This window comes from Mauremys reevesii, linkage group 7, assembly GCF_016161935.1.
Source record: "Mauremys reevesii isolate NIE-2019 linkage group 7, ASM1616193v1, whole genome shotgun sequence".
Taxonomy (NCBI): Eukaryota; Metazoa; Chordata; order Testudines; family Geoemydidae; genus Mauremys; species Mauremys reevesii.
Genome location: NC_052629.1, coordinates 89,207,280 through 89,227,772, shown reverse-complemented (window position 1 = coordinate 89,227,772; position 20,493 = coordinate 89,207,280). Strand labels below are relative to the sequence as shown.

General features: G+C 39.8%; 1 protein-coding gene across 8 annotated transcripts; it reads right to left on the bottom strand.

Annotated features, from left to right (window-relative positions):
- Window positions 1-972: 972 nt before the first annotated feature.
- TSEN2 (tRNA splicing endonuclease subunit 2) lies at window positions 973-20,054 on the bottom strand. Of its 8 annotated transcripts, none has more exons than XM_039546323.1 (12): window positions 19,968-20,054; window positions 17,555-17,778; window positions 16,386-16,467; window positions 16,211-16,247; window positions 7,791-8,346; window positions 7,472-7,549; window positions 6,838-6,888; window positions 5,888-6,026; window positions 4,708-4,744; window positions 3,301-3,412; window positions 2,470-2,559; window positions 1,232-1,291 (listed from the first exon to the last, which is right to left on the bottom strand). In XM_039546323.1, the coding sequence occupies exons 2-12, from the start codon at window positions 17,741-17,743 to the stop codon at window positions 1,232-1,234; spliced, it is 1,431 nt and encodes a 476-aa protein (XP_039402257.1). In that variant the 5' UTR covers window positions 17,744-17,778; window positions 19,968-20,054. The 8 variants fall into 8 exon arrangements, with proteins under 8 accessions (XP_039402255.1, XP_039402257.1, XP_039402258.1 ...); XM_039546324.1 differs by lacking the exon at window positions 19,968-20,054 and adding an exon at window positions 19,143-19,292; XM_039546328.1 differs by lacking the exon at window positions 19,968-20,054 and adding an exon at window positions 19,095-19,115.
- Between the last annotated feature and the right edge of the window lie 439 nt (window positions 20,055-20,493).

The following is a 20,493-nucleotide window of genomic DNA, read 5'->3' as shown; positions in this document are numbered from 1 at the left end:
AGTGCTACCAAAGGGGACACTTGTGGTGATAACTTACCTTGATAACATTTTATATTATGGAATATTTTTAATGCCAAATCACAGTGACAAGCATACAAGTAGCAAGCTGCCCAGTATTGTTTTAGCTATGCTAAATACAGCAATAATCTGAATTTTAGCTGTGCTTTGAGAAATTTCAAGCTAAGTCAAAGTTTAAACTAGATTTTTAGATTACCAGCCACACCAATGAACTTGGGTATAATATCTCTCCCTTCCCTCTATTGTGTGTAATCAGAATGCCTTGCTATGTAAGGTGGCTGCCCTATTACAATGGTATCCAAGTATCTCACTCTTCACTGTAGTTATCCCCACAACACCCCTGTGGAGTAGGAAAGTGTTATCCCCATTTTACTGAGGCACAGTCAGGGCCAGCTCCAGGCACCAGTGAAGGAAGCAGGTGCCTGGGCGGCCAATAGAAAGGGGTAGCACTCCATCCGTTATTGGGGCATCATGGCCAGGTCTTCGGCGGCAATTCAGCGGCGGGTCCTTCACTCCCTCTCTTCGTCTTCAGCGGCCGCTCAATTGGGTTTTTCTTTTTCCTCTTTTTTTTTCCCCCCTCGCTGCTTGGGGCCGCAAAAAAGCTGGAGCCGGCCCTGTGCAGTGAGACTACATGACATGCTTAAGATCACACAGGAAGTCTGGGGCCTGAATCCTGGTCTCCCAAATCTTAAATTAGTGCCTTAACTAGGGGGCAATCTTTCCTGTCCCTGGTAACACTGTGTTCAATCAGCAAAGGCTTGTGCTTTCGGAGCAGGAAGATAAGAGTTTATGTAGTGGCTGTGAGGCACCAAATGGCCATAGCATGCAGTCTAGTGACCAGTGTGAAGTCCTAAGTGTGTGTGGATTTGTTACATATTATACTGTTAGCAGACAATGCAGTGCAGTTAGTTTTGATAGCAATATGTTTAGAAGTTTTATAGGAATACTAGTGTATGTTGGACTGGGAAGAGATTACTTTAATTTTTTTCACATGGACAAATACATTTATCCATTATGTTTTTTCAGTACAACTTTCTCTGATAGTACACAGCATACTCCATGTTCTGTACAATTTTAAACAGCACAGACATGCATTCAGAATATTTTAAACAGGAATATGGCACAGCTCTGCCATGTAAAGATTAGACTTTTCTCAACCTAAATTTGTTTATAATATTTGCTTCTTTAACACTGGATTTCTTAGTCCATCTTATTATAGTTCATCTTGTTCACTGCGTTCTCGGGAAGAGACCCAACGATTTACAATCAGTTCCTGAAATAGAAACATGGACTATTACAAGAGCAAAAAATAAAAAGCTTCCCCCACTCCCTCCTGTCATGCCAGTCATAACTCGGTAGCAGCAATTCTTGATGCCTCCAACCTACATTTAAAAGATTAACTTTGGGACCAGCTATCTCTGTGCCAGGCCTGCCCTTCAATGAATTTCTACCAACTCTGGGGTGCAACAGAATCTAGGATGCTCAACATTACGGTCTTGTGCTCTCCAGAATTTGAAACATGCCAGAGAGAAAGCAAAAATTAAAGTGTGCTGCTATGCTAGGGATCTGGAGTCTTCAACTGCCTCAAAGGGCTTGGCTACACTTGCAGATGTGCAGCACTGGGAGTTACAGCTGTGTTCGTACAGCTGTGTAGGGAAAGCGCTGGTGTGTGGCCACACTGACAGCTACCAGCGCTGCAGTGTGGCCACATTTGCAGCGCTGTTGGGAGTAGTGCATTATGGGCAGCTATCCCAGCGTTCAAGTGGCAGCAACGTGCTTTTCAAAAGAGGGGGGTGGGGTGGAGTGGAGTGTGACAGGGAGCAGGGGGGAGAGAGAGTGGATTTTTGGAGCCAACACTGTATCAGGCTTCCTGCCTTGACAAATCTGAAAATTTCCTTGACCCCTCATTTACTCTTAACTGCAAATAACCTGCAGACCAGATAAGCAGCTGCTCCAACAGACTCCCTTTTTCTGCCCTCCTCCCCCATTTCTCTCCTCAAGCAAACACTCATCCCCCCTGCCTGCCTCATTCACAGCAAGGCAATGGGTTATCTCAGTTGATTGTTCACAGTCAGTTACAGATTGATCACAGCAAACAAGAGCTGTGTTTGTTTTTTAGATAAGCAGCTCCTGGAGCCCCGAGTTCACAACAAAACAAAGAGTAATTTAGTTAAAAGCATTCTGGGATATGTCCTGGAGGCCGATAACAGCACTGGTGCGTGGCCACACTTGACGAGCAGCGCTGCACCACCAGCGCTGCACTCGTTATACCCCAAGCAGACCAGGTGTACAGCCAGGGAGTTGCAGCACTGGATGTGCCTTGCAGATGTGGACAGTTACTAAGTTGCAGCGCTGTAAAGCCTTCACCAGCACTGCAACTCTCCAGTGTAGCCAAGCCCAAAGGATTGCTCAGCTAGCAAAGATGAAGAAATAATTCGGAGCACAACTTACTTGAACTTTAATTCTTTTTAGACAGTCTGGTGATGACATTTCTTTCTCAGTCATATCACAGGGTCTAATCAAATAGCATAACATAAGTTCCTGTTGACAAATAAATACACAAATATTCCTTATGTGAGACAAACGTACAAGCTTCAACTGATTTTTTGAAACAGGTTTTAAATTAGAATCTCATGTGTTTAGTTTGAACAACAGATCTCATCTCTTAGGCAAATTAAGAGGTATATACACACTTGTATAATGCTTGTTAATGGGAACTAGATATACAAACTGAGGAGAGAACACACCCATTTGTGTATCTGCCTTGACATTACCACTCATGTGACACCTGGATACCCTGGTAACTGGCAGAGTAGAATTATCTATATAGACAGGTCATATAGTACTGGTAACCTTTTAGAAGTTTGCACATCCAAAATACTTTCCTATTTGGGTAGGTGAGATGAGGTGGAAGGAAGTTTGGAGTGCTGAGTTAGAAAGGAATGTCACTCCAGGACTTCCCCATTCTGCACCCCTTTATTTCCCCCCCAATAACTTTCAAAGAGCCTGCACAGATGTGACCCTCCCACTCCAACCAAGGAGACCTGGATGTGGATCCCTTAGAACCTATCAACATTGCTACAAATACTGGCCAGGAAAGGATGTATTCAAACACTACTAGTGTGTGGTGCCCCCCAGCCTAAATATGAAGCAATCATGCTCAGAACCCAAACTCTGATCCAAGTCCAGTGTTGCTTTTCCTCAAAACATCTCCAAGCTAAACTATTACATTTACCAGTTAAAACTATTTCTAGATGCAGAATCAGTATCTTATGTTGTTACCTTAGAAACATTCATTGTTGTTCTGTTCAAGCCAGACAAAGACATCCAGTTGAGCGGTCTGCGCAGTAACCCTACAAAGTTGTCATTAACCAGTTCAGCAATGACTGAGTAACTGGAAAATAAACCCAAAGAATAGATTACAAAGAGAAAATTATGGTCACTTAAAAATCCTGTAATTTAAAAACTTCAGCCTGAATATTTGGCTATTGTGACTGTCATAGTCAAACAGCAAACCTGTAGGCTGCAGACAAGCCATAAGACCTGCATCTGTTTCTACTAGACAAAGAGGAAGTGGTGGATGCAATACTTAATTTGTGCCAGGCCTTGCCAGGGCTGAGTCTGGTACCTCTAGGCTTGGCAGTTCATAGCACTGGCACCTCTGGGCTTGCCATGTCAGTTATGAAAGTAAAAAAATTGCTTGAGCCCTGGCACCTAATTGCTCGAATCAGTGGCGGCTCTAGCAATTTCGCCACCCCAAGCACGGCGGCACTCCGTGGGGGGCGCTCTGGCGGTCGCCGGTCCCACGGCTCTGGTGGACCTCCTGCAGACGTGCCTGCGGGGGGTCCACCGGAGCCGCGGGACCAGCGGACCCTGCGGGAGGTCCACCGGAGCCGCCTGCCGCCCTCCCGCCGACGCGCCCCCTCGCGGCATGCTGCCCCAAGGACGCGCTTGGCGTGCTGGGGCCTGGAGCCGCCCCTGGCTCGAATCCCGTTACCTCTTTCATTACAAATTAAGCACTCAATGGAGGAGGTAAATGGTGGATGCAGTGAATGATGGTTCCTCTCCCCACTGCTCCTACCTCACCTCACCCCACCATCCTGGTTCTCTTCTTTCAACAGTGTTTTCTTTAATGTGTCCATCTTTCATTCACTCCCCATAACTAATTAGGCATGCAAATTGATTGGCAGAGGAATGGAGATCACTTATAATGAGTTATGGGCTTTTTTCCTAGGTCACCCTCAACATTACCTAAATCATCCATAATAAAAAAAAAAAAAGATACACTGTTACGAAAATCAGATCATTTTTCTGATTCCAATCAGCACATACGACATCTAGAGATGCCTAGGGAGGCATTCTGTAGTCTTCAATTATATTCTTAAATATCTGTATATGAACTCACTCTCAAACTTCTTGTTTTGTGCTTCTAGTAAAATGACATGTTGATTCAAAATATTTGATCATCATGCATGCTTAACCTTCCTGGTTAGAAAAATTTGTTTTGGGTGTAGAAGATACAAGGCAGGAAAGTCATACTTTTAATTAGGATAAATATATCCCAGTAAAAAGGGGGTGGGGGAAAGAGAAAATTGTATTCATTCATTTGAAACAAAAATAGAAGTTAAATCACACTAGTCAAATGCAGAGTAAGTGTTTTATATTCAGAATATAAAGTGAACGCCAAACCTTGCATGGTAAAAGGGGGGACCCTTTCGATATAGCACTGCAAAAAGAAATACTCTATTAGTCAGAGAATCATGAATTCCCAATTTTGGATCTCAGTATCAGAGATCAGAACCCTTAAATAACTATCATACCCATTACATAAACAAGCTATTGCAGAATCAGAGGAGTGAGGCTGAACCCTTTCAACCAGCTTCAGCTGATCCTATTTAATTTCATGGCACATGTCAAAAGCCAGTGCTGTATAAAGTGGATAGGAAACAAAATTCAGACCAGAAAGCAAACCACCAAAGAACAAAGCTCAAATAAACTCATGTAGATGTCAGGCAACCGATAACCATTATAATAGGTGAAATGTTGGTATTTTAGTGGACAGTGAAGAAATTGCATTCAGGTACAACTTCTATACCATAAGGATTGTGTGTTAACTCCCAGTGCACACACAAAAACATTCCTTAAGAGTCTTATAGTAGTTTGCTTCTTTTCATTCAGATGATTCTGTTATTTTATACAGACATGCTTTTCTTCACGGTTTGCCATCATTTAACAATTTTCTATTAGAGGATAAATTATACTATCACTCATTTCAAACTACAAAACTGTAATCAAGAAATTATTACTTAACAATTCTTAAGCTATTTACTATGAAAGTATGGACACTACTGAATATGTCCATTTGGGAAGAAAGCATAACAAAACAAAAATAAGTGATTTGAATTACAACTTCAGTATATGCTCCAATCTAACTCCCACTGTTGGTGGAAAGATTTCCGTAGAATTCAACAGGAATTGGATCAGGCTGTGAAAACAGAGAAAGCTTACTACTCCAAAACACTCATTAATTCCACTTGGGCTTCTCTGCAGAGTGGGTGGACTGGCTCATGAGGGGAATTCCAGTGCAGTTTCACAGCTAATATCAACCCTATAGGCCAAAGCTACAGGTCTCCAAGTCACTTACAGCCTGTTTTGGTACCAATGAATCTGCACAGGTGCAGATCATAGCCTCTGCCTGTATTAATACCTTATCTGCTAGCCTATAGCCTAACCAGCATTGAGTCATCTTCCACACAGGAGCTGTGGAGATCTGCTCTGCTTTTACAGCCCCATTGTCAAGTTTAAGTGGTGCATTGGCTATTGAAGATTTAGTTAAAAGCTATTCCATTTTTTAAAGGAAACTACTCACAGAGATCGGTTCCATACTTCAGTCCTACTTTGGGGACCCATCCCTTACTTCTGAAGTAGTGATACGCCATGTATGTAGTTCTAAAATTAGGTTGCACTTCACTAAAAACTTCCCATAGCTTCAAAATAGTTAAAGGTTCCTAAAAATCATAACCAAATACATTAGTATTATTACACTAACCTGCTGCTCTTACTTGCAGGGAAATACCCAGGAAATGTTGCACATAAAACAGTATCTTTAGTAGAATATTCTATTCAAGTACCAAACATCATAATCCCATTGCAAAAAGACTACACTTGAGACGCTAGCACTATTGGAGTCCATTGTCTGCAACAGAAGTCTGTTTCAATAGGAGTTTACCAATCAATACCAAAAACAAAACAAAAAACAAAAACACAACCTTTGAGCTAGCAGAATTCTGCTAGGTTGCATGTTGGTTCTCACTCTTGAGTCCTGAGCTACCCTACACTGATGATATATGTAAAGAAAAATAAAAGCTATTGTTTGTTATGAAAGACAGTGGTTACAATTCAAACTGCAAACTTTTTCATGAAAGGGAGGGACATTCCTATACATACTACTTCACACACACACACACACACACACACACACACACACACACACACACACCCTCTTTTCTCTTGTATTTCTCCCACCAACTCCACACACAAACTTTCTTCCACAGAAGGTACCTGTTTATCTGTATTTTGTTGCTAAATAAAAAGCATTGCACAAGGTTTATGGACAATATTCTTATATCTATACAAATAGACAACTAAAGAGAAAATTTCCAAATCCCTCTAGTTGGTAGTTGCTGCCTTTGAGATTAGCAGTTTGTGATTCTGTCATAGTAGTTGGAAGTTTGAGACAGACAGTGATCTATATCCAAGTCAATAGTATTTTGCATCTTTCAGAGTAAAAGTTACAGATAACTAAATGTAACATCTTACCTCGTTATAATAAATACTCAAACATCCTAGAGCATAGACCAAGAAAAATGCCTAAAAACGTAAAAAAAAGTTAAAATATTCTGTCTGTATCACATGGAGACCTGTATAAGATTTACACGTTGTTACAACAAACTCTAGAATTATCGCATAAGAAAAGTTCGAAAGCCACCGAAAGAGACATTCCCAGAGAATCACCTCTGAAGTATGTCATTGTGACTTTAAAGATAAACCAGCATTATCGGAATTTTACTCACAGGAGAGCAGCATATGCAGACACTGTATTCTAATTAAAGCAGTGTGTATAGATATTTTTGGAAGAAAGACGGGATACAGGATTGTATGTGAAAATTATAGGTCTGTTCCTGTAGTCCTTACTCATGTGACTAGCCACTCTGAGATAAACGGAATTATTCATATGCATAAAATCTGCAGGACTGGTCCCTTGAATGTCTTTCACTATGTCCATGTAATCTACAGATCATTAAAATTATTAGTAAATTTACCAAAAACAGTGCAAACCTCTTTTTTTTAATCCAAAATAAAATCATTCTTTAAGAAAGAGGTATTTATTGCATAGATTAGTGCTTTGTTCTGATGTTAGAAGAAAAAGAAGTTTCACAATATTTAAACATACCTCCTCCAGACTGAGTTGCAAATATTCAAAAATCCTAAATGGATTTCTTCTACATACTAATTTTTCCCTTTTGATTAACTAAAAGATAAAAGTATAAAAATAAAATTAGAGAAGCAACCAAAGAAAAAGGAAATGTGTTGCATTCAAATGACATTTTTCAAACATCTTAGATTCCACCTTAACTTTTCATTAAACATTAGTGATTTATTTACTATACAGATGAACATTTAAATCAACAATACTGAATTGTGAAAAGAACACACTGACTATATTTAGTAAAATAAAATAAGTTACCCCTGAAAAAGACAACTTGGCTTACATTTGATTTATCATTTGCTGCTTCATCTTCATGACACAATTTGCTTTCTTCTTCCTGCACCAACACATACTCATAAGCATATTCTTTCCCTTTGGCCAAGTTATGAAATACTTGGTTGGTATAGTCTTCGGCCTTGCAGCCACAGTGCACAATAAAATCATCGTGTTTTTGGCAATGTACTGTAACTATAACTTTAGTGTCCAATGGATACACTTCCTCAGAGCCATAGTTGGCTAATGGATCATCATAAGCTGAATCACCTTCCAAACAAGCTTTCTTGCAGTCTGTACTTATGTTATGACATTTAACATTTGGTGCTGCTGAATCTCCATTATTTATGGCAGAATCTCTTGAAAGTTTCATTCCATCTTCTACGTTTTCCATTTCTGCAGCCATTCTGCAGTAAGAGTCATCATTTTGTGCAACTTCTCCTTCCCCTTTCATAAAAGGCAGATCAAATGGCTTTGTATAATTTTCAATAATTTTGTTAACGGAGCAGTCATCAAGTCCTTGTTCTTGCATAAGGCTTTTAGCCCATTCTAGATGACACTGGTACCTGGATAATGGAAAAACGAAGTGGAAGATTCTAGGACAGAGTATTGTTCAACTAATATGTTAAAACTAGGGCTGTCAAGCAATTAAAACAATTAATCACAATTAATCGCATGATTAAAAAATTAATTGCTCTTAATACCATTTAAATATTTGTGGATGTTTTCTACATTTTCAAATACATTGATTTCAATTACAACACAGAATACCAAGTGTACAGTGCTCACTTAATAAAATAAATATGCACTGTAAAAAACAATAGTATTTTTCAAATCACCTCATACAAGTACTGTAGTGCAATCTCTTTATCATGAAAGTTGAACTTTACATAATGCTACATTTGTAAAAAATAACTGCATTAAAAAATAAAACAATGTAAAACCTTAGCGCCTACAAGTCCACTCAGTCCTACTTCTTGTTCAGCCAATCGCTCAGACAAATAAGTTCGGTTACAATTTGCAGGAGATAATGCTGCATCATTATTTACATCACCTAAAAGTTGACACATGACACGTTCGCATGGCAGTTTTGTAGCCAGTGTTGCAAGGTATTTTCGTGCCAGATATGCTAAATTTTTGTATGCCCCTTCATGCCTCAACCACCATTCCAAGGGACACGCTTCCATGCTGATGATGCTCGTTAAAAAAATTACGTGTTAATTAAATTTGTGACTGAACTCCTTGGGGGAGAATTGTATGTCTCCTGTTCTGTTTTACCCACATTCTGCCATATATTTCATGTTCTAGCTGTCTTGGATGATGACCTAGCACATGTTTGTTTTAAGAACACTTTCACAGCCGATTTGACAAAATGCAAAGAAGGTACCAATGTTAGATTTCTAAAAATAGCTACAACACTGGACCCAAGGTTTAAGAATCTGAAGTGCTGCCCAAAATCTGAGGGGGACTAGGTGTGGAGCATCCTTTCAGAAGTCTTAAAAGAGCAACACTCCAAACTACAGACCCGAATCACCAACAAAGAAAATCAACCTTCTGCTGGTGGCATCTGACTCAGATGACGAAAATGAACATGTATCGGTCCGCTCTGCAGAAACCATCAGCATGAACACTTGTCCTCTGGAATGGTGGCTGAAGCATGAAGGGACATACGAATGTTTAGCATATCTAGCACCAATATACCTTGCAATGCCGGCAACAAAAGTGCCATGCAAATGCCTGTTTTCACTTTGAGGTGACATTGTAAATCAGGGGTTGGCAACCTTTCAGAAGTGGTGTGCCGATTCTTCATTTATTCACTCTAATTTAAGGTTTTGCATGCCAGTAATACATTTAAATGTTTTTAGAAGGTCTCTTTCTATAAGTCTATAATATGTAACTAAACTATTGTTGTATGTAAAGTAAATAAGATTTTTAAAATGTTTAAGAAGCTTCATTTAAAATTAAATTAAAATGCAGAGCCCCCCCAAACCGGTGGCCAGGACCTGGGCAACGTGAGTGCCACTGAAAATCAGCTTGCATGCCGCCTTTGGCACGCGTGCCATAGGTTGCCTACCCCTGTTGTAAATAATAAGGAGGCAGCAGTATTACCCATATATGTAAACAAACTTGTTTGTCTTAACAACTGGCTGAACAAGGAGGACTGAGTGGACTTAAGCTCTAAAGTTTTACATTGTTTGTTTTTGAATGCAGTTATGTAACCCAAAAAAAAAAAAAAAAGAGTCTACATTTGTAAGTTACACTTTCATGATAAAGAGATTGCACTTCAGTATTTGTATAAGGTGAACTGAAAAATACTCTTTTGTTTATCAGTTTACAGTGCAAATATTTGTAATAAAATATAAAGTGAGCACTGTACACTTGGTATTCTGCGTTGTAACAGAAATCAATATATTTGAAAATGGAGGAAAACATCCAAAATGTTTAATAAATTTCAATTGGTATTCTATTGTTTAACAGTGCAATAAATTGTGATTTTTTTAATTGCATGAGTTAACTGCAATTAATCGACAGCTCTAATTAAAACCAACAATACAATATAGAAATGAATGTTAATATTTTAAATTTAAAAATGAATTATGGAAGTATGTTTTATATATCAACTAAGGGATGTTTTTTAAACTGATCCAACACACTAGTTAAAATGGAGAGTAATCAATTTATAAGACTCTTTGGTATTCTATAGTGCTGTGATACTGTAGAAAATAAGGTTTCGGAGTAGCAGCCGTGTTAGTCTGTATCTGCAAAAAAAACAGGAGTACTTGTGGCACCTTAAAGACTAACAAATTTATTTAAGCATGAGCTTTTGTGAGCTACAGCTCACTTCTTCGGATGGCCACCGGTTTGGGGGGGGCTCTGCATTTTAATTTAATTTAAATGAAGCTTCTTAAACATTTTAAAAACCTTATTTACTTTACATACAACAATAGTTTAGTTACATATTATAGACTTATAGAAAGAGACCTTCTAAAAACATTTAAATGTATTACTGGCATGCAAAACCTTAAATTAGAGTGAAGTGAGCTGTAGCTCACGAAAGCTCATGCTTAAATAAATTTGTTAGTCTTTAAGGTGCCACAAGTACTCCTGTTTTTTTTGTAGAAAATAAACAACTCAAGATCACCATAACATTAAGCTTTCTATACATTTTAAAAATAATTACATATTTACTTGTAGCTACATGCTGGGATCCCAAAGAGAACGTTACAGTGAGGACTGAGTGAAAAACAGATGGCACTTCTTAACAAGCAGCTGAACAACACAAACTTATCTAAACATGAAGCCTACAAAAAAAATTATACTGGACTAATTCACCTTTTAAATCTTAGTTAAATTCTGAATGTATTTAAAGGAAAAGACTAAACAGTGTTTCAGCTCAAGTATAAGTGGGTTTAAATCCACTGAAGGCTAATGAAACAGGCTGACTTTGGCATGAGATTTAGAGACAAATCCTCAGCTGGTGTAAAGCAGTGGAGATCAACTTACTTTAATGGAGCCAAGCTGATGTACATCAGCAGAGAATCTGGAACAAATGAAGTCTGAAGAGAAGACACTTCCTAATGGCTGTTATATGAAAGCTAAGCACACTATAAAGCTTGAAGGACCAATTCTGCAGTAAAATTCTCAACCAAATCTTATAGGAAGTATTGCCTGTGAAAGGACTTCAGGATCAGGCCCTATATGATTACCAACTACTGCAGTGAAGACTTTATATAAACAGTGTTCACATTCATCATATGTTATACTGGTAGTTAAAAGTAGAATTTAAGGATGCTGATTTAAACAGCTGGCAATACAACACTGAAGACCAATGCCAAAATATGTCCCGAACTAGTTCTCAGCTACAAACAAATCTTTGCAGAATTACAGTTTCAAATCAATGCATCAGTATCTGAGGGTGCTGTGCCTTGGATATATTTAGGCCCAACTTATTCAGAAATGCCCTTGGAAAGGTCATTCTAAAGTAAACTAAGTGATACTATTGTAAATAGTTTATGGTTGAAGAAGAGCGGTCTTGTAAATGTGATTTGAACAGGCTATCAAACAGTAATGTGATAAAGATCTGGAAAGGTCTTTCCAAATTAAAAAATAAATGTTTGTTTTATTTCTTTTTGCAGTTCTAAAATAGGAGATGGGAACACAAGGAAGATCAGCAAGATATTTAACTCATTTAGGAAATGTTTTTAACTCTATACATTTATATATCCTAAGACTGTGACATACCTATAATTTTACAGTTTGAAGTCTGAAGTATTTGGTAATTTGAAGGTACTTTAAGAAGGTCTACTAAATAGCAAGCCTTAAAGTGCAAATGGCAAAAAAACTGGACATGTTCTCTGTGCTCCTTTATGATGTATAAAGAAGATCTGAAATCCTTGCTGTTCCACCCCCAAGCCTCCCAAAATAAAAAATTTCTGCTTTCTTTCTTACATTAGATACTCAGGTTTTGTCTATCATGGAAGACACTATTGCAAATGGAAAACTGGTAGGATTACGACATCACAGATAACAAGGAAGAAAAAAATTGATGAAAGGATACATGATTTGTATTTAGACTGTTTAGAACGGTTGTTTTTGTGAAAAACTAAGACACTTCAGATAGAAGTCACCTCAATTCTTCAAATAATGACTGGGAAAAGGGTTCCAGTACACATTTCCAAATCAGCCATGAAATCCTCCAATAACAAAGAAAAGTTAGCTGTAGGGAGAACTCCAACTCCAGCTATTTGGCAGCCACAGGAGTGGGATTTCTGCTTTTTTTTCCTTTTAAACACGCCAGCCAGGCCATATGATCCTCTGAGGCCAAACATTAGTTAAAGACAACTATTTGAAATTTGAAAATATCTTGGTCAGAGATACCAGCGCAAGTACAAATTGAAGGTCTAGGGTACAAAAGTGAATACGGGACTATAATATTAAAAAAAAAAATGCTTACTAATCTTTAAGATAAACCTAAACTAAAAGGACATCAACTTGAAATCTAGGTTTTTTTTGTTTTTTGTTTTGTTTTTTTAAATAGTTCAGGCACTGCATAAGAATGGCCATACAGGGTCAGACTAAAGGTCCATCTAGCCCAGTATCCTGTCTTCTGACAGTGGCCAATGCCAGGTACCCAAGAGGGAATGAACAGGTAATCAAGTGATCCATTCTCTGTCGCTCATTCCCAGCTTCTGGCAAACAGACTAGGGACACCATCCCTGCCCATCCTGGCTAATAGCCATTGATAGACCTATCCTCTTAATTTATCTAGATTTTTTTTGGACCTTGTTATAGTCTTGGCCTTCACAACATCCTCTGGCAAAGAGCTCCACAGGTTGACTGTGCATTGTGTGAAGAAATACTTCCTTTTGTTTGTATTAAGCCTGCTACCTATGAATTTCATTTGGTGACCCCTAGTTCTTGTGTAATAAGGAGTAAATAACACTCCCTTATTTACTTTCTCCACACTAGTCATATTTTATAGACCTCTATCATATCCACCCCACCCCCCCGGCCGCCTTCATTGTTTCTTTTCCATGTTGAAAAGTCCCAATCTTATTACTCTCTCCTCATATGGAAGCCATTCCATACCATTAATCATTTTTGTTGCCCTTTCTGAACCTTTTCCAATATATCTTTTTTGAGGTGGGATGACCACATCTGCATGCAGTATTCAAGATGTGGGTGTACCATGGATTTATATAGAGGCAATATGATATTTTCTGTCTTATTATTTATCCCTTTCTTAATGATTCCCAACATTCTGTTCGCTTTTTTGACTGCCGCTGCACATTGAGTGGATGTTTTCAGAGAAACATCCACAATGACTCCAAGATCTCTTTCTTGAGTGGTAACAGCTAATTTAGACCCCATCATTTTATACGTATAGTTGGGATTATGTTTTCCAATGTACATTTCTTTGCATTTATCAACATGAGACTTGTGTCTCTCTGCCAATTATGTGACTATGCAATCACATTTTCTTATTTTTAAGACTCTCTCTTGCTGTGTAAGAGATGCACACAAGCAGGAAGAAACTGATTGACTATATAGGGGAAATAAGTATAAAGTGTTAAAAATCAATTCTAAATCTTTTTCAATTATCATAATTCTAGTTGTTACTTGTAACAGTAGGCATAGAATTTTCAGAGAGAAGTGAAATTTTTAAACTGACAAATGTTATTTCTATAGGAAATTATTTTGATACCTAATTTAAGACAAAAAGTCCCAAACTACTGTTATAAAGACCATTACAGTCAGCTACATAGTTTTAAAACTAACAGTGCAAGTAGTAGTAGTAGTAGTTTTATACTTTACTTCCCCAACTGAAATTTAGAGATGGCAATTAAGTAGGAAACAAAAGCATTATAAGAACAGTTAAAATCAAAACAAGTTATGCAGATGAACATGAAATTCAAATCCTTCCCTTCAAAATTTCTTCAAAAGGAAAGCCATGAATCATCCAACGCTATTTACTACAGACTGGTTTTAAACTATTAAAAATTTTGATCAGCATCTATAATGTTACTGTCATATTATAGAAGGTGGTTCCATACGGGGCTGTCCCTAGAGGGGAGCGGGGCCCAGGGTGAAAGTGATGGATTCCTCCCTTCCGGGATCGACTGCGCCAGCCAGTCGCACTGGCCTGCAGGGCGCCCCAAAGTGCAGGGCCTGGAGCAAGTGTGCGTGTGTGGGGCTCAGGTGGAGGTGACAAATTCATCTCTTCCGGGACCGACCACGCCGGCTAATTGCACCGCCCAAACACGGGGCCCAGAGCGGCCGCCCCGATTCGCCCTACCCAAGGGATGGCTCTGGTTCCGGTTCCATATCTTTCATCGCCAAATAAAATAGACAAACTTTTATTGTACTGTACTTGATTACCATACAATAGCACTTACAGTACATAGCATTTTATTCAGATGAATAAAATGCTATGAAGCATGCTGTATACCCTGCAATAATGGGGCTGTCACGATGCCTACTGAAATCTGAAGTGGTTATTTGCACTATCACAAAATAAAATTAATATTGGTAATATTATGTATTTCTGCAGTAGCATGCATCTGATTATTGGGGGGAGGGGGGATGAAAGAACCATTTGGCATGTGTTTAACTTGAAATGGTAATTATAAAAAAGACTACATTTTGTAATCCTGTGGGTATGAAAAAATAATACAGCAACTAATTTACGCCCCTCACTGGTTGTTTCTTAAACTAGTTGGTTGAATTAAAAACAAAAAAACCCCCACCAATTCCCTAACTTATTTTCTGCATAATAAAACAAAAGTGCTAAATCTGAAGTCATCATGCAGGCAAACTCAGGAAAAAGATCACACTCTGTCAGATTAAAATTTTATGTAAAACATTAAAATTGTATTTAAGCGTTAAAGGACTGTTTCTGCCCATTCTGAATGAACCTAGTAAGCAAATAGGAAAACTATTAAAAATAGCCTGCCCCAGAATAACCCCCCTTTTTTGTTGCAGAAGTATAAAGGTTTCCTTCTATGTTCATACAATCATGAATCGTTTGCTCATATTATAGTGAATACACTCTTGGCTCTAATTCGCACTGCTTACTCAAGCAAAGCTCCCAAAGCTTACATGGAAAAAACAATGCTAGTGTTGGTGTCACTAGGCATAACCCTAGGTAACTCAGGAGGCTGGAAAGCCATAAGTGTCAATAAAGCCTTCTGTAGTAGGCCTGAATGAACTAAAGTCACTCCATGTCTGACCAAAGCGCTTCCATGTTTATGTTTGAACTTTAATTAACCTAGCAGGCCAGTAACCAAGAATGGAATGTACAACAACTAGCTCAACCGTGGTACTGCCAGGAGATAATGATGAGGCCTGCTTACACCTGGCTAAGGGGGGGGGCGCAGAATAACAAATCAAAGAAATAAAACAAAATAACTGTTCACAGAAGAGTTACTAACAAGCTAAAGTGGTTTTTGCCAAGTATGACTTAACTGCTTAATGTAATTGCTATTGCAAAGTGTATTTGCTGCATGGGAATGAAAGGTGGGGGGAGAGGAGTGTGGGGGTAATGGGAATGCTTAGCTAAAGTTATGTATAAAGACAGAAAAACCGCTTGTATCTGTGTGCAGGATTTGAGAATGCTTTTTCTCCCTGGCACCTTTTTGGGCTCAAATAAACCTGGTTTGCTTCTCCACCCTGGTGTGTTAATTAGTGCGGCGCACACCGGGCAACGAACCCCCACTGTTGCTGTCCTCGGCCCTCTGTGCTGGCAACACTAGGAATGTTATCTAATATTTTATCTGTCTTTGGGATTTAGGAACTGGAAACAAGGAAGAGAAACAAAACTATGTGAATCGGCCTTTTTACAAGCCAGTTTGGGAACCATTAGGCTAAAACATGAAGCCAAATGAACTGTTTCTGTACTAACTTAGGATACAGTAAGAAAGTTGCACTTACTTTTTTGATGAGAGTATGGGCATGTTTATCTTGGCATCTGCATTAAAAGAGAAAATGTTATTTACAAGTGTTTTGCAATGCAACGATCTACATGCATGTATCTGCAATTAATAATTAGGACAAACCAAGTGGATATTACTAAACTGTCAAGAGAGTGGAAAGTAGTATGATTTACCTTGCCACTTAGCAACCAATAAAGGGTCTGAAATATTGTATTCTGGTCTGCTTCTCGAAAGAATACCTTTTCCAAAATAGCCCTGCAGGTGCAGGGGGAAAAAAGTTGATCAGAATTATTGATACAAAAAATAAAAAGGAATACCTATCCAAAGATCTAGATGCCCCTATTATAAAATTACAACACCACAATTAAATCAACCACCGAACACCAAACTCACCCACCCCAAAACGTGAATTTTCTCAAAGAACCACCTCTGCAGTAGTCCATGTAAATAAATTTCTTGCAGAATGCTGCGAAGGTGAATAGATATGGGCTATTTTAGAACAGGAGTGAAAGTCTGTTGCAAAGCTTAGGGTCTCTTCACAGAGAATGTACTATCAACAGCCCTCTCTCTTTTAAATTGAGAGGTAGTCAGCTTAAGTGCCACTGCCAATTTCATCTGTGGTAGTATGACACAAGGATAGAGGCGATCTTTCAAGTAGTGAGGTACCAAATTATTTGTGGCTTTATGAATCAAACCCAGCACCTTAAATTCAATTCAGAAACCAAAAGGTATTCACAGCATATCACGGAGTACCAGTGACATGTGCGGCCACTTAATGGCCAGGCCGCTGCATTCTGCACCAGCTTAAGTTTCCTGACTGATCTAAGGTTTGTTACTTAACATCTAACAATTAATCCAACATTAGACATATAGAGTTTAGAGATTTAAAAATGTTTTCTTTATTAATCCTAAACAATTGCATAAGCATAAAACTTCAATTTTTTTAAATCAAGGCACTATTAATAATTTTTAGAATATATTATTTTTATACTGATGATTAAGTGAGGTTCCAAGAACAGGCAAGTACTTGCATGATATTCAGTAAAATACAGTACTAATTACTAGAAATCCTCTTGACCTTATTATTCTATTGCCTTATTACTGACCTTATCATTGGGCATTAGGAATAAAGAATTATCTTTATTGCTAGTTTTATGACTTCTGATGCTGTATTACCATTTTACTCTAAAATATATATTTTTTTCATGTTAGGAATAAAATGCTTATAAATTTCATATGTAACACAGATCAAATTATGCTAGAGAATGTTGTTTACAGAGAAGGTTAGCGATACCACAAATAGCATGCACTGAACATAGAGAATTCAAACATGGAATGTTACCTTGCTATACAGCTGTTCTATATCTTTGGGGTTCCTCACAATTACATTGTTGTTAATAATTTCAGCCTGGTATATCTTGAAATACTTTCCACAGATGTCTTCCTGTGAGGCAGGAATAGGGAATGGAGAATCATATGACTCAAACACTCTTCTTTTCCTTCTTGGGGCATGGAAAACTGCTTCTACCATTTTCCAACAGTAACCTTTCCCTAAACAATGATAAGCTAAAGACAAAGAGCAGAAAAAGACATTTTTAATTTTAGAAGCTGGTTTATTTTACATACCTGGACATCATTCCCAGCATTGCAAATCACCAATAAAACCCAAGTCTCCCAACTCCCATTCTCTAATCACTAGACTATACACCAAGAAGTATTTCTTTAACAAGTTATTCTCATTTTTTGTATTGCATCTAAAGGCCAGTGTCCCATTATGCTATGCATTGTACAAACATATAGCAAAGAAACAGTCCCTGTCTAAAAAAGTTTACAATCTAAGAGGAGAGACAACAGATGGATACGACAGACAGGGTAGCACAAAGTAACAGTAAGACAGTTATAATAAGAACCAATCCCAGCATACTGCCTAACTATTGTTAACTGTTCTGTAGGCATCATGACAGGGTGGAAGGATTTTAAAGAGCTTTAAAAAAGAACAATGTGGTGTTTTGTAGATTTTTGTTTTTACTGGAAGCTCCTTCCATGCATAAGTAGTGGTGTAGGAAATAGCACTATAGTACTCTTCAACAATTTAACAAATGGGCAATCAATAGCGTCATTGGTGGCAAATCAGAGGCTGTTGTCTATATCTCAATAGTGTAGAGAAGGTAAAAGGGAGAGCATTTCTATGTTGACTATTATTATTAAAATATGCCTACTGCCACAAACCCATCAACAATATAGCACACATGAACGAAAAGATGGGAAGGAATAGCCAAACATTTTTAAAAGTGCTGTATTCGTCCTGCGGGAGACCAGTAAACCAAATAACCAGCTAGCTAACATTTGTAACACACAATGACTTATTCTCTACTGTTGGGCACCCTGTATAACTTAGGCGTGGGCAAAGTGGATGTAAAAATCACAACCAGGTCAGACTGCTCCACTCCCACCAGACTGTTAACATCTTTGCACAGCTGTAAGCAGCAACACCCTGCGCCGGGCTGTGGGAATCAGGCATTGCCTTTCCCCACCTATCACAGGGTATGCTTACGGCAGCACGCAAATAACGAATGCAGAGGGGACAGGCCCTGTCCAGTCAGGCATCACCAGGAGGCCCTGGCAGGGCTCTCCTCTCCACGGAGCGGGGCACAGCGGAGGGGCGTGGGCTCCCTCCTCCCCCGAGCGGGGCGCGACCAAGGGAGGCCCGAGGCGTGATGTTCTGCCATGCGTACAGGCCACGCACCTACTCTGAGGCGCGGGGCGACTCTCGCCGGCGCCCCTATGCCGGGGGCTGAGGCTGAGCCGTGTCACGGGCTGCCCAGTGAGGGCCCCAGACTCCACAACAGCCAGTTCTTCCAGACTAGGCGCCCTTCCGTTACCGTAGCAACCACGGGGCCGTAAAACAGCGACGGCGTCGCAAAACAAACCGGCTAGCGGCGCGAGGGAGCCACGCGACCTCTTAGGCTTACGACCAGGCCTCTCTCAAACCTCGGCTTCTTCTCGCGCGCACTTGCGCTGGGGAGCGGGGGGGCCGAGCCTGGATGTAGTTAGCGCTAGCTTCTGCGCATGCGCACATGGCTGGCTTTGGGACGCTGAAGGGCGGGCCGAGGGACCGTCCCCACATTACAAATGGGCGGCGCCGAGCGGGCCGCGCGCTGCAAAGTGAGGGGGAGTCTTCGTCGGTCCGCCCCATAGTTCAGGGGCAGGGGCCTTATCACCCCATCTCACGGGGGGGGGCTATCGTGGGACCCCACTTCCCTCGCCCCCCTGGCCCGCTCCCACAGAGCCTGGCTGTGAGCGGGGGTTGCCCCCTGGCGGTTACCCCGTGCGCGGGGCTGGGCCTGGGCCTGGAGCCCCGCCAGACCCGCGTTGGCGTAGGAAAGGCGAGGCGGCCGGGTAGGGTAGCGCCGCTCCTAGTCTCCTGCCCGCGTGATGATCAGCGCTGTTGCAATAACACCTACGGCGCTGGCAGAAGCCGGCCTGGGTAAAGAGTTGGAACAGCATTTATTGACCAGTTGCTTTTTTCAGAGAAATAACTTGAGGATAAAACCAAACAAAAATCTCACCCAGTTACATTTGCTATACAACCATTTCTTTCTGTGGAGACCCACTTTTACATACCCTTCTGCACAGAGTTCAGTTAAGCTACTATGAACACTGATTCACTTATCAGATAGGCTAAAACCAAAAAATACTTTGTTCATTTCTTCCACAGCACATAGAAAGCAATTGTTCCCAGAAACATGTCAAACCTTTTAGTTCATTCTCCAATCTCCCCCAACAACCTCATCTGTGAACTACAGCATTCTGGGTAGCAATATACAGTTGCCAACTTTCACATGGTAAATAAGCACCCAGACTTTTGCAATAAGCCAATAATCAAGCTAATCCCATTTCAAAATGAGGCCAAAACAAGCCAATCCCTAAGAACCCAAACACTCTGTGACTAGATCATCCTGCCGTGCAGTTTGGGACTGGTGGGCCCGCTGTGCACCCCTGATTCCCCCCCCCCCCCTTGCCTGGAGCCAACGGAAAAAAAAGAAGCAACAAGTTACAAGCCCAACAAGCTACAACCCCAAAACTAGTCAACAAGCAACTCACAAGCCAATTAAGCCCCAAACAAGCCCAATTTCTGCGGTTTGGTTTTGTTTTTTTGTGGGTTTGGCATATCTGTAGTAATATGAAAATAAGCATTGGCTTCAGAATTCCCACTTGCAACTCTGCTACAAGTTACCTTTAAACCAGGAGAAGCATATACCCTTGGGTAACTATTTCACA

What these genes read in the sequence shown, in the direction of transcription:
- TSEN2 (XM_039546323.1), bottom strand. Translation starts at nt 17,743, where the DNA reads ATGGTAGAAGCAGTTTTCCATGCCCCAAGAAGGAAAAGAAGAGTGTTT. An exon ending in CAGCAAATGATAAATCAAAT is followed by an intron (nt 7,550 to 7,790) that starts GTAAGCCAAGTT and finishes TTTATCTTTTAG; the next exon opens with TTAATCAAAAGGGAAAAATT. An exon ending in GAAGTATGGAACCGATCTCT is followed by an intron (nt 4,745 to 5,887) that starts GTGAGTAGTTTC and finishes TTCTTTTTGCAG; the next exon opens with TGCTATATCGAAAGGGTCCC.